A 15,646-nucleotide genomic window follows, 5' to 3' on the forward strand; every position below is an offset into this window, starting at 1 on the left:
TACATGTGAGCGCACCATTTTTGGTGACGACATCCGTGTCTCTCTCTCACCCATTTAACAATTACAATTATTTACAATGAGAGAAATATTAATCAGGGGATGTCACATGTAGACTGATTCAACACAATTACTCAAGGAAAACCATATCACCTAGAATTACGCACTCTTGTTTTGTAACTGAACGAGATTTGGCTCCTGCTAGATATCTTTGGGTCATGAACCGTTATCCTATTTCCTTAGATCATAAAGAGACAAAATCTCACCCAAAGAAAAAAGAAATATTTATATATATATATATATATATATATTAAAAAATCTAAATTTTACTATCTTACCAATCACAAAAACCACTCTACGAAGTTTTATTATTTTATAAAAACTCCATTAATTTATAATAATAATAATATATTTTAAAATGTAAAAGATCAAAATAATGTATGAAACTTCTAGTTTATGCAAAGGGATTTGTATAAAAGTTTACTCAAAGTTTTTATTTGAACTTATACATCTTATAAAGAACTACATGTTTCTTAGCCATTAAATCTATTTAAAGTGTAATATTTTATTTACATTTGTATAATATACAAAAACATAATCTTAAAAACTATCTTCATGAACATAAATAGAATGATTATTTCCCAACATTTACTAAAATCACGTACAATCAAAGCCTCATACATAAATAATTAGAATGATCTTGTCCTTGCATTTTCTAGAATCATGTACAATCAAAGCCTCATACTGCATTATGTCACCTTTATTTGACCGAGCGATGTGAGAATGACATAAGGAGGAAAAGATTCTGAGGTGTCACATGGAATAGATAAAGAATTCCATGTGGATGAATATAATCATAGTTTTTATAAAGAATTCTATGTGGATCCATGTGGATCCATGTGCAATCTTTGCGAAGGTGCTTTTCATAAAGACCACCGACTTAACTTTATGCCCGTTAATTTTGACCGCTGACCTTAACCTTTGGGTAGGTTGGACGGAAATTGTATTAAGGTGGGTGTACAACTCTAGAAAAGAAAAATAAAATATTTTAGCTGGCTGGTTGCCCCGCCATAATTTCACTTGTAACATTAGTAATGGTCCCCTAAACAGTTTTTGATACTGTTGAATGTTGGACGATTTCCTTTTATTTTCCATATTGCTCATAATATTAATAATTATGCCCTCAGATTGTGTTGTTCATACTTTTCGAATATTTGGACGATTTCTTCTTATTTTCCATATCGCTCATACTATTAATAAATGTGCCAACAGATTGTTGTCAGCTGAACATATGAAAGACCCTCTCTTATGCTCTTTGACAGCCTTTTGTTTCTTGAGATGTTATTGTGATCCTCATATCTACTGAAATCCCGGAGCTGATCGAATACCCATCTTTCGGGCCTGTGAATCGTAGGGTTTTTCTTACCATAGAAAATAATGAGCATTCCTTCTTGTTTGGATTCACAATTTCTCTCTTATAGCGATGTCATAGAAAATTTTAATGGACAAAGTGTTTTGGGTTCCAATCCATTTCTATCAACACAACCGGTTGAATATCCCCCAACTCACAATACCCATCGTCCCTCCATATGTAATTTTGTCGATGTCTGCAACTCTGCAACCCCAGCCGGCCATTGTGGTCTTTCGAATCCGGTTTTAAAGGCCACATTCTGCAGTTCTAGTCGTAGAAATCATAGTCAGTCTCAAGGCTCGGACCTGTCTGACAAAAGGAAGCACAAAATGACTGAAAGGCAGCGGCGTAAAGACATGAATGCTCTCATGTCAATTCTCAGATCTTTGCTCCCAGAAGAAAATCTTCAGGTATGTATTTATTTGATCAATCACAAGGGTTTTCTGCATCAGATATGTCAACAGTACTCACTAGCTTTTAGGGTTTTCTGCATTCGAGACGTCAACTGTACTCACTAGGGTTTTATTTTAATGGAAGTTCTACCTCGTGCTGTATAGGGAAAACGTGCAGCGTCAGACCAGGTTCAGGAAGCTGTGAAATACGTTCAACATCTGCAGCGAAAAGTCGAAGACCTTTCGATAGAAAGAGATAAAATGAAGGCTAACTCTGATGATATTGGAAAAATTTCATTAGAGGATAAATTTTGCAGTAAAGGTCCGTCGATTGGAGGATCAGATGAGGAATTCCCTACGGTGAAAATTAAATCTATAGGTTCAGATTATCAGGTCTTGACGAACACGTTCGAACATCAGATTGTGTATTCCGATCTACTTATGGCATTGGATGATGGTGGACTTGAAGTTGTGTGCGCAGCTTCTTCCGCCGTTAACAGCCGAGTCTATCATACCATATATACCAAGGTACTATATTCTTATACTATGTGGCAACAATCTTCTGCTGTGTTCTCTACCCAATATAAACATGTCTTTCTATGATTCTTTTACGATATTGCAGGTGTCTGATCTTAATATTTTTAACATCGACAACCTCTGCCAGAAACTTTGGCATTTGATAAGGACTAACCACACTCAAGATCAAGACTGACAGATGGTTGAAGCTCAAACCTGATGTTTTCTGCTGTACTGTCACTGTTTTGGTAGTACAGTGGACTTTAGCAGATTTGATCTGTTCGGAATGCGTGGACCGTCCATGCAATCTGAAAGAATTTTTTAGGAGTGCATATTTCGTGATAGTACAAAGAAGATTTCTTAAAATGAATATTGAGTAATATTGGTGTTAAACCCTACAAAACATAATCATACCATTTTTCCAACTCAACGGATGCCCGGAGACAACTTTTGATGCATATTCCTTTTCTTTATAAATTCACAGGAAATTTCCATATGTATTATTTAATAACTAAAAAAAATAGAATATGTCATAGAGTTAAATTCCTTTACACCATATTGTCTGGCTATTTACAGCAACCTGGACTGGTACAATCGACTCAAGGATTACACTTGCCACTCATGTTTATACTAGTTAATAGTCCAGTTCTTAAAGCCTATATGATGAGGTATTTTACTATATGGTATCGCAAATCATTAAATAGTGTTCATTATATAAAAAGGATATGAGCAAATGTTATGAATGTGTAATATTAAGAATGGCAATCCATCTTTGATTGTGTTTATATTATTTGAGTTACTCTTCAAGTCGAGGTTAACCCATGTACTTATCTTATCAAGTTCTTTTAGTTACTATAGTCAAGGTTAATCTATGTACTTGTCTTACCATACACCATTATATGTAGGTAGATCTAAGCATCCAAATCTCCCGTAGCTCAATGTCTCTTCATGCATATTCTAGGCCAAATACACATTTTTCAAGCTAGCTATCCATTTCAAAGTGTTTTTTTTCAACCAATTTTCGTTATGCATAATTCACGCTCAAATAAATATCAATAAAAAGTATTTTCTATGACGTTTTCAATTTAAGGTGATCAAGCTCATACTAATGAAAGTAACCAAAGATTCTTCATACACTTCCCACAATAATCTACTCAAATTTAGAATAGAATGGTTGGCTAGTGACCTCTCTCGTACTTGTTTCTTTATATTAAATTAGACATATACTATGAAATCCAAAACTACAATAGTTGAATAGCCAACTAGAGCTATATATGCTAAGGCTCTATATCCTAAAGCTTTTTCAATGAAGGTCATTAATAGATTTCACATATAAAATGTCATGAGAAAATGTCATCGATTAATCAATACTATGAGTGAATAAGCTTATTATGGCTTAATAATATCCATAATAAAGTGATGGTTACATGTTTTTCTAAATGTATATTGGTTTAGTTAATAACAATAATAGTAAATATTATTATTATTATTATTTAGTTAAGTTTTATAAAAAAATTAATCTTGAAGATGTAAAATATATCATGAGATAAGTGTATTGATAGCTATAACATTTTACCAACTATTTAATTTTTATGAGTGCACTAATATTTAGCACAATCTTAAGAATTTGAACATAATAAGCTTAAAGACCTTTTCAAGCAAGTAATATCAAAAGTGGAAACTCAAGATGGAGCATTCTCATAGCTATTTGTCACCCCTAAAATTGTTTGAAGTCCTAATGTAGACATCTTCCTTGGACACAAATTCACCCTTATACGCCCAATTCTTCCTAATCACAATAGAACATAAATACCAATATGAAACCTTCTAAATGAATAGAAATGTTGACAAATTTCAGATCTAAATAGATGTACTCAAATAAGATCATAACTACCATTTAAATCCATATCATATTAAATACACATGATATGGATAAGAAAATCATATAAGAGAGACATTATATTAGACAAGTTTCATTACTCTTTTCTTACTACATATAGCATAAGTTGTTTCATGAGTATCTAACATGGTTGTAAATTATCTAGACTCATTGATTTATTTTACATACTTTCTTTACATAAGAAGCTAATATGGATTAGAATTTTTGTGACTCATTCACAAACATACTCCTTGATTTCCCTTCAGGTGGGAGTGTTGGGTACATTTCACTTACTAGTCAAATTGGAATTTATTAGGGCCTACACTTTCACCATAATTAGAGTATATTCCATACATTATTAGAGGGATATATGAACACTTTTAATTCACTACTAGATAATTCTTATCATTTGGAACATTTTCTATTTTTAAGGTTTTCTATTTTTAGCAAGTTTGTTTCTACAAGGGAATGCCACCTATGATGACATGTGGCACTGACTGGACATAGTGTAGACAATAATATTACTAATTTTTATCCATTAATTTGAATTATCTCATGCCCAAGACTTGTTACAATGGGTATCCTTTTCCTCTCTACTTTGTAGCAAACTTTAAGAACCATTTTGTCTCTCCTCCCCTTGTTAGTTGACTTTTAGTCTTATTCTAGAATTTAACTAAGTTTCACTAGTTAGTTTTCCTCACGTGAGAGTTATTAATTAGTTCTAACTAATTTTTAACTCTAACTACTTCCAACTTAATCCATTTTAGCATATTTTTCTAATATTGGGTCTCCCTCAAATTTTGACTCATTTTCGCCAAACAAAGGAGAATGTTTTTTGAGCTATACTAAGTTCATGCACTTGGAATTCACAACTTAATTAAAATTGGTTGCCCCCCCAAAAGAATTTTTGTATTCCATTCATGTTCATCAGCAACATATCATCAAATTTTATGAGTAATTTGAATTGTCTATGTTTATTAGTCCATTTTTCAGCATTTTTATTCTCTCTTCTTTTTATTTTTATTTTTCAAGTAGGTATTAGAGTATTTTCCAAACTTAGATCATGTGTTTGTGCTTAAAATTCAATTGTTCCAATCTCATCATACTTCATATAGATAAGGTAGAATTTCACAACCCATTCAAAATTCAACAAAACTAACTATTATTAGGATTTAAAAATTGATTGGATTGCAACGTTTTTATTCAATTCTATCATATATGATGGCATGTCATTGAAATTTAATCACGAGAAACAAACCTTATATGAACCCCAATGTTGGTGATGTTGATCGTTGAACCTTATATGAACCCCAATGTTGGTGGTGTTGATTGTTGAACCTTACATGAACCCCAATGTTAGTGGTGTTGATTGTTCAAATCCTATGTCATGTCCTTAATGTAAATATACCTCTCACTCAATCATAAACAATTGATCAAAGGTGCTAAGCTTTTTCTAACAAGTTTCGAGGCATAGATTAGAAAGTTTCATCAAAATTGTGTAGTGTTAGTTAATGTTCATAGTGAATCAAGGTGGAAATAAATTTTGAATGAATTAATGATTTTAATGACGTCCACGAGGCTGAGAAACCTAAGGGACCCAATGATTAACATTCTTAACTCATTTTCATATCCCTTTCAGTGTTGGATCTTCTGCTATGGATCTTGACTAGAAGGCTAACAATTTGATTGATCTTATGTTTGTCAAATAGATGGTGCATTGTGTCAACCTTTAGATTATTTTCATATTGAATGTGGATATCCTTATATGTTGCACACGCCATGACAGTGCCATTCTGTCTTCACCACACCCTTATCGTAAAAAATGCAAGTTCTCTCTTCCCAAACTTCCTTGGGAATCTTCCATCTACTAGTCTCACATATAAGGTGATGTCACCCTATCCTAATTTGTGCCACTAGCACCCTTTCTCTTCCTTCAATATCTGCTCCTAGATATGTTTTTTCACCATGGTCACAAGTTGGATTGAACTCTTTGATGTAGTATGCATTTTTACGTCCGTTGTGATTGGTTGACATGGCAATCCTAAATTTTTCCATCACAATTTTTTTATTCTTTTGTTGGTGGTAGGGAATTCATGCAGCTTGATATTCCACTTACTCAACCACTTTTGGTTTTGCTTCATCCAAGTTTTCTTCCTACCCTTTAATCCCTCTTCCATAGCTATCTTGGGCCAACGTTCGTTATCCATTTTTCTACTCTTATTTAAATAGCTTATTAGCCTGGTTATCGTTGTTGGCTCCAATGGAAAAGTACCTACTTTAGCCTAAATGAATTTGTACCGGACTATGGCTTTAACTTTGAGATTGCTAGTAATTAGTTGCTTATGTATTCTTTCTAACTACCTCCAACGCCAGGTTGACATGTTACTTCCCTGTACTTTACAACTGTAAAGAACCACTGACGTAACCAACAAATCAAAAAGGGTTTTCTTGATTTTCCAACCCAAAGTTCAGCTTTTATACACCTCATTGAAGTAAGTATGAGGCTCTCCATCCTCCCTGAATTCTTTTCATCCTACAATTCTCCGAACTAAGCTTTTGGTGCAATTCAATCCCAAGATATTTGTGATTGAACAAGAGGAAAAGAATGAGATGACTATCATGATATAAGTGATGGTAGAACATTCATGATAGCACTAACTCACAATTACAACATTTAGTAACATGGATGATTTTACAATTCATGAAAAGTTCTTTTATATAGAAGTGTTTAGCAATTAGCTCGACTTATTGTTTTTAAACTTTTAATCTTCATACTTAAGTGTAAAAATAGCCTATTTTACAAACATAACTATGGACTAATATTATAATCGATAATTGGTAGATAACCTATTTTATTCCATAACTTAATAGTGTACTTTTTATTATATAACTAAAAAATAATTATAAATAATTCATCCTTAACCCAAAAAAAAACTATTTCTATATTCAATAATATACAAAAATGTATATTTTTATACATTTTGTAACTCATTTTATATTATTCATGAAAAATATATATATATGACACTATGGCTACCGAGGTTTTATTGAAAATAACTGTGCTCCAGCTCCATTATCGAGCAACTATGTTCTCTACTGTAATAAATAGAACCAACCGTTACAAGGGAAGAAGGAAAGGTTGATGTTAGCTTACCTGCTTCAAAGACATGTATATCGGTTCAAAATGTGCATCAACACCATCATGTTATTGCGTAATTGGTCTAGTTGGTATACTTGGTCTAGTTGGTCATGTTATTGCGTAATTGGTTTAGTTGGTATACTTGGTCATGTTGGTCATGCTATTGCTTAATTGGTCTAGTTGGTCATGTTATTGCGTAATTGGTCTAGAGCGTAACAGAGATAAGCGCTCTGAGTGTTGTCTTCTGTATGCGCTCCTTCCGGTGGATATCATGGTGGTGGAGGTCGTTTTTTTTTCTCAAGCAAACGAGGTATTCCTGTGGTGAGTTGGCAAGCTTAAGGAGAAGACCTCTACTCTTGTGAGAGGAAGACACCTTCCATGTGAGAGAACAGTGGCCAGCAGCAGTCTATTCGGCAACCATAACTGTGAACAAGGCCTGAGCATATATTTTTTTGATTGGTCACAACGGTCAGAAGTGAGCTTAGATTTTAGGAATATTTTGAATCTGTTAGTTAGAAGGAGAAGTCAAATAATTGATTTCTCTTGTGAAAACCAGATTCTAAAATATTTCTGGAATTTATAACAGACATAATCATTGAACTTTCAACTCTTAGATTTGTTAAGAAATAGAAAACCCTATACTCTTTTCAATATTCAAAATGAGTTAAATGTATTGCATAAAAAACATTAACAATAAATAACTGAATTGGAATTCTACTAAAACTAAATTTTAACTTGACTCTGAGACTTAGATGGACAATTATAACACCTAATGGGTGATTGGAGAATATAACTGAATTATACTCTCCAGCAAGATTTTGAATTATGTTGGCCAGTTTACTCAGTAGGGTTTTTCATTTTAATGGAATTTCTATCTTGCTATTTAGGGTAAACGTGTAATGCCAGACTAGGTGCAGGAAGCTGTGAAATACGTTCAGCATCTGCAGCGAAAAGTCGAAGATCTTTCGATAGAAAGAGATGAAATGAACGCTAACTCCGATAATTCTCCAATGTCTCATTAGAGGGCGTGCGATTGTCCTGTAAGGATAAATTTTGCTTTAAAGCTCTGTCGATTGGAGGATCAGATCGGAAATTCCCTACGGTGAAAATTCAATCTATAGGTTCAGCTTATCAAGTCAATAGGAACACGTTTGAACATCAGATTGTGTACTCTGATCATCTTATATCATTGGAAGATAATGGGCTTCAATTTCTGTGCACACTTCTTCTGCCGTTAACACCAAATTATATCATACATTATATACCAAGGTAATATTCCACACTATGTGGCAACACTATAACACTTTTCTGCAGTTTTCTCTACCCAATATAAGCGTATCTTTCCATGCTTCTTTTACGATATTGCAGGTGTCTAATCTTAATATTTTTAATCTTCAAATCAATGTTGTCTCATGTACTTATCTTACCAGTCTAGGCTGGAAACTAAACACTTAATTTACCATTATATGTCAATAAGTCTTAAGAATCTAAGTGGTCCAAAACTCAAAGTTTCTGCATGCATGTTTTATGCCAAATCCACATGTTTGAAGCTCACTATCCATTAAAGTCTTTTGCTGTTTGCATTATTTCGTGCAATAAGTGTTCAATATATGCAAACTCATACTCAAACAAAGATTAGATCAAAACTCTTCTCCCTAGCATTTTTAGTTCAAGGGGATCAAGCTCATATTAATAAAAGCAATCAAAGGTGCATAATACATTTCTTACAATGATCAATGAGATATTGCAATGATCAATTAGAGAAGAATATGTTCAAGTTTACAATAGAATGGTTACAAAAAATGAAATAAACAACAAACCATTAAATAACATCATTTTCTAGGAAAATCATTTTAAAGAAAAAAACCCACATTTTGAAGCATACTCAATGTATATTTGAGGAACTAAATTGTCATAATATATTGTAGTCTTCTTTTTCTCAATAAGAATGCTCATTAGTGAGCTCGTTCTTAATAGACTCTTTATATCAAATAGGACATGTACTATGCACTCCAAGACTACAATAGGCATGTGGAGCTACACATGGTAAGATTCTATATTCTAAAGATTGTACAATGAATTATCTTACAAAAAAATACCACAAGACATTAAGAGATTTCACATACAAATTGTCATGATAAAATACCATGGATTAATCAATATCGTGAGTGTATAATCTCACCATTGATTTTTGCCCAGTCTATCCAAATTACTTTATGAATGAGTCAAGGTTAACTATACGTACAACACAATATTTTATAAGAAGCTTGAGATTTGTAATTACACAGATAGGAATATCTATTTTCGAATAGGGCTTCTAGAATTTTAAATAATTATTAATAATTATCATGTTTAAGCCTATAGGAACATTTGTTTTGAAATAGAGCTTCATAATTATATGGATGGTATAGATTTAACCACCATGAAATATTCTATAATGTTCATAGTAGTAGTCATGATAAAAATAATTGAAATATTGAGGAAGAAGTTGAAGGGGCATTTGACGTTGAAGAAGAATTGATTAGGGCTCTATATGCACTATGGAAGACTGGAAGGAAGAACCAATGGTTGAAGGAACAATCAGAAGATACAAAATTATGAAGTGGAGGTGAAAATGAAGGCTTTGTGGCTTTTTTCCATGCTCGTTCGCACACCGTAGGGCAGAGGGCTCATTTAGGGTTTTGTCCTGCAGTCCCAAGGTGGGATTGAGGGAACTATATAGTCTAAAAACAACACAAATTTTATGGATATGGTCTTGTCGTTACGGTATAGTCTCCCGGGAAGGTTGTATTAGAAGTATTTACCATAGCGTGCAGGGGTATCAACATCTTACTCGTTAGAGATTCAAAGATTCGCAACATGGAGATTAATGATGTTGATTAATCTAAGGAACCATATGAGGGAATCCCAATTTGGTCAGTTCCTTCACCTTAGCATTCTAAGCCGGTAACTGTTGTCACAACTAGAACTCTGGTGGCAGGAGGTTCTCCTTCTTTTACTGACTATGCGGGTTTCTCCCCTTTCTTCTAAAACCTAGGAAGAAAGGTGGTGGGGTTCCAAAATCATGAGGCATTAGGGTTTTTGGGTGCTCTATCAGAATGCAATGGATGGCAACCATCTCTGGGTCTCGACATCTCTATGGCTCGGATCTCACTTGATGCCCTAGATTTTGTAAAGGAATGTTTTTATTAGTCTTTTAGAAAAGGGCTAACAAAAGGGGGGGTTACACACATATGTAGCCTTAATTACCCTCAGCACACAATTTCTCTTTGGAGGTGGAAACTTAGGGTTTCATGTGTAGGAATGTGCGTCTTTGGGAGTAGCCAATGGGTTCCATCTAGACCATCTCGCATCGAGTTTCGAGACTGAACCTCAACCGAGATCTGTGTATTTGTAGGGACAATGGTCACAGTCATGTGCCTTTCCTATTGACAGTGAAAATACTGGGGCACAGAACCAATAGGCCGACGGAAATCTTGTTGAATGAATAAATCAGAAGAAGACTAAGAAATTGGAAAGTACCAAAGTAAAAGAAATGGATAGAGCACTGGTCCTCAGAGATGATCTTAAATTTGATGAGATCGTGGATACCGCTGAAATAGTTTTGGCAGGTAGGGTTAGGGGACGAAGATACACGATTGCTCATCTAAGAAAATGGGTACAGGAAAACTGGAGTAAGAACCTAAAAACACTTCTGGAGATACATGTCTTTTCGAGAGGGTGGTTTGCAATCAAATTCAATAATCAAAAGCAATTTTGTTGGGTAAGTGCTAGCCACTAGTATATTGAGCAAGCCCCCATTCATTTTAAGCGACGGTCACCACTCTTTGATTCGAAGAGTGAGAATTTGGGATGGACCCGTTTGGCTCAAAATGTCAGGTCTCTCTATGCATCTATAGATGAAGGATATATTTTGGCGTATATGAGATGATCTGGGTAAGTTTATGGGCTATGATAAATCCCTTTTGGAGACTATTATTATGACATGTGCTTGTGTGCTTGTCTCACTGGATACTAGGGAGGGTTTAATGGAAAATATAATTTTGCAGTATAAGGGATATACTTATAATCAGAAATTGGATTATGAGGGAGTGTCATTTCGATGTCATCATTATCATGAAGTTGGGTGTATCTATAGGGAGTTCCCACTGGTTCAAAAAATACATGGTTATAGGGTTGCAGGTGGCTTGACAGGCTAAACGATCTTGGATGAAATGGTGACAACTAGGAATATGGATCAAAGGTGGATGAATTTGTGTGAAGGGAAGCAGGTCACATAGGAGATGGATAACATAATTAGTTTTGAGGAGGCTTGGGTCAATATTCCTTATCATATTCTCGAAAGGGCTTCTGGTTAATCACTTTCGATGACGTTTATCCCCCCTTATCCTCTTGTTATTAATAGTCTCAATGAAAATTCTTTGCTTGCACAATTATATGTTTCCAATATGGAATCCATGATAGGAAGGGTCTCTTTGTCACATGTTGGGGTTATCCATTATCTGATTGAACTAGACATTATATGTTGCCCTCCTCCCAGCCCATCCATATCCATTCATGATGATACATTGGCTGATTCATGTAGAGTGTCGCGATATAATTTGCGATCTAGATCAAAATAATGGTCACATGAAAATGATCTGAAGGAAGCAAAGGGGTTTTAGGTAATTCATCGCCATCCAAACTTCTCAAAATCCCTTGGGGTAGAAAATCTCATATATCTAAATCCATTCATCAGGCTAGTCAAGATATTGTTGTTGGTCACTGACTTTCCTTAGATAGGATCCTTATAGCATGATAATCCCTAACCCATGTTCATAAATGCAGGTATTTTGTTTTAATTGTAGGGGTTTGTCTAGTCAATCGAAAAAAACTAGCCTTAAAATAGTTGTTACGTGGGGACAGACTTGATGTGATTTTCTTACAGGAGACTTTAGGTGGTAGTATGGAAATTGAAAATGTATTAAGAAGGATGCTTCACAAATAGGAATTTATTGCATTAGATATCAAAGGGAGATTGAGGGAGTTCGAAAGAGGGATAAACCATAAAACTATGGATATTTTGAAAACTTAGGGATGTGAGGGCTTATTAGTTGTTTACATTTTTTCTGAAGAACTTGGAGTGGATATTAGAATGATTAATTTCTATGGGTCATGTGTGGATTTTTGGAACAGATTAATGAAAAAATACTTTATGCACTAGACAAATCATTGGATTGGTGGGGATTTAAACTTATCTTTGGGAATATCAGAGATTTGGGGGTTTCATTCTCAGTAGGATCAACTATCAAATTTTTTTTCTCACTGGATCAAAAACAATCATCTCCTTGACATTGTATTAATAAAGATCATGCCTACCTGGAGAAATTGTAGGATAGGAGATCAAGTGATTGCTAGAAGAATTGATAGATTTCTAATAAGAGATTATTTTCTGGAAAATATTCAACTCTTCAACCGATGGGTAGGGTCTGGGGGAGTATCTGGTGACTCCTGATTATTTAGAGCTGGTTCGATAGTCTAGGAAACCAAAAACCCCTTTCAAATTCAATGCTACATGGTTGAAGGAGTGGGGTTTTAATGAAATACTTAGAAACAATTGGAGACATGTGGAAGCAAATGATGGGGATCTGCCACGAGATGGTTTGGAGAGAATATGATTTGACCAAATAAAAATGATGGAATGGGTGAAACTTAAGAGAAAGAAAGATGAGGAAGACCTTAATAGAATTGCAGAAGAAATCAAACAACTGGAGATGCCTGGTGGAGGAGGATATGATAGTATTGAATCTAAAATGTAGCTTATTTAGCAAGAATTAAAAAATAATAAATTTCTCAGGAATAGGGAGGAGACTTGGAGGCTTCGAAGCCAAGCCATATGGCTCCAAGCGAGGGATGACAATACAAAATTATTCCAACAATATGCCAAGGGACAGAGGGCAAACAATACCATATGGGAACTATTAGATGCTCATGGTTGGAAAGCCTCTTCTTACAACGTGCTGGAAAGAATGGGGGTAAGTCATTTTCAATCCATATTTCAAGCCCAACAGGATCGCTCTCTCCCTGAAATCATCCAAACTGCATCTTTTTTCCCCGATAAATAGATGATGATGTTTAATGAACTAATGGCTCCAGTAACATTGGGCAAATTGGAATCAATTCTTCACTAGTTCAATAAAGACAAAATACCTGGGCTAGATGGATGGCCAGTTGAATTCTTTCTAGAATTTTATCCCCTGATTGAAGAGATATTATAAAAGTAATGGAAAAATGTAGATCCTATCTCACCAGATTTCAATAGAGTAGTTTGCATTTTTGGAAAATTGACAGATTCATGAAGCTATAGGAGTTGCACAAGAAGTGATGCATAGCCTAAAGACAAGGAAACTAAAGGGCATGATATTAAAGATTGATCTGGGCAAATCATATGATAAATAAAAATGGCTTTATATCAGGATGTTACTCACTCATTTGGGTTTTCATATCAATTTTATAAACTGGGTCATGTGTTGTATCACATCTGCTTCCTTTGTTGTATTGGTGAATGGTGTTGCTACTAATTTTTTCCATACAGAAAGAGGACTCAGGCATGGATGTCCTCTCGTCCTGTTACTATCCTTACTTATAATGGAGGGTCTTAGTAGAATTATATCAAATGAAAAAGCTAGAGGTGACTTCAAAGGAACATGTATCATTGGTGATCTGCCGCTAATGCCCCTTCTCTTTGTAGATAATGTTTTGATATTTCTTGATGGATCAAAAAATGATGCTACTGCTTTGTATCAAATCAAATAATTATTTAAAAATCCATGAGAATGGAAATAAATGCACTTAAATCAACTATTAAAGTTGTTGGTTTCTCCAGAGATGAAATTTCATTCATGAGGGCAAAATATCCTTTTCAGTTGGTCGATATGGAGGATAGTATAAACTATCTAGGTTTTAGGCTGAAACCCAATGATTACAGGAAGACAAATTGGATGTGGTTGATAGAGAATATAGAAAAATGGATCAATTTATTGTGTCACAACTAGTTATCCGGGGCAAGGAGACTAGTAATGATCAAATCTATGATGGAAGAAATTCCAGTCTTTTGGATGCCTCTTTACTAGATTCCTAAAGGCATGCTAAACATGATTTGGAGGAAATGTTGTGGATATATATGGTGTAGGGAAAGGGAAGGTAAGTTATTTTCTTGGATTAAATGGGAACGTATTTCTTTACAAAAAAGGTGGGGTGGCTGGGGAATCAAGGATTTCTATACTTTTTCTAGGGTTTTGGCTACAAAAGTGGGTTGTAGATTGATTACGACTACTAGCATATGGACAAGGATTATCGTAAGGAAGTACACCTATCTCCTATCTCTTATTGAATGGATTCGACTCTAGAAAAATTATAAATCTAATGTATCCAACATATGGAAAGTGGTGTTGGCATCATTGAACGTTATTGAATCTAAATTGTCTTAGAGAATTGGATCAAGGGAACAGGCTTTGATAGGATCTGATACTTGGTCTGGCAACAGTGAAAGGTATGTACTTCCACCCGAGGTCATAAATTATCTAAATGGACAAGGGATAAAAATAATTAATCATATATCAAGTACAAAATCTACATCCATATGGGAGTGGGGCTGGATGACAGCTCATGATATAAGCATACCAGATCAATGGCTATAGAACTAGCAGGTTTTTACAAATTCATTATCAAATTCACATGTTTGGATCATTGATAGGCATGATGAATTGATATGGGTACACTACAAAAGAGGTATATACTATCTCATTGCATATAAGTATAAGGAACTAGAGGAAAAGAGCTAGTGGTGGAATAATATCTGGAAGTTAAAAATTCCCCCAAAAGCTAGACTTTTATTATGGTGTATTCTCATTAACAAAATTCCTACAAAGGATAACTTAAAGAAAAGGGCCCTCCAGGGACCTTCATGGTGTGCTTTACATCAAAATCATGAAGAAATAGTAGCACACCTTCTCATATCATGTTGAGTAGTATAAGGTATTTGGAATCGAACTTATCAATATCTTGATATCAGTTATAGACGGAGAGGAGAATCAGTAATTGATGCATGGCAGGAATGGTGTCAGGAGACCAAATCCAAAAAATTATGCAGTTTTCCTAGCCTTATTTGTTAGGCGGTGTGGATAGGAAAAGACAAAAAGGTCTTCAAAGAGCAGTTATACAATCCTAAAAAACTAGGTGTCCGTCTACTCGCCATATGTGTTCTCATCCCTGAAGACCCACCCACTGGTAGAATTTGGGTGATCACGATCGAGGACATTGATCATTCAAAG

At 34.6% G+C, this 15,646-nt stretch overlaps 1 protein-coding gene across 1 annotated transcript; it reads left to right on the forward strand.

Moving 5' to 3' along the window:
• Positions 1-1,693: 1,693 nt before the first annotated feature.
• On the forward strand, positions 1,694-2,595 carry LOC149230270 (transcription factor bHLH36-like). Its single transcript, XM_089376027.1, has 3 exons — positions 1,694-1,818; positions 1,966-2,328; positions 2,423-2,595. Exons 1-3 carry the CDS (start codon positions 1,738-1,740, stop codon positions 2,510-2,512), a joined length of 534 nt encoding a protein of 177 aa, XP_089232153.1. The 5' UTR covers positions 1,694-1,737; the 3' UTR covers positions 2,513-2,595.
• Positions 2,596-15,646: the final 13,051 nt, after the last annotated feature.

The sequence above is a fragment of the Pinus tabuliformis genome, chromosome J (assembly GCF_031772625.1).
Source record: "Pinus tabuliformis cultivar Carrire ecotype Pingquan chromosome J, CPIR1, whole genome shotgun sequence".
NCBI classification, from domain to species: domain Eukaryota; kingdom Viridiplantae; phylum Streptophyta; class Pinopsida; order Pinales; family Pinaceae; genus Pinus; species Pinus tabuliformis.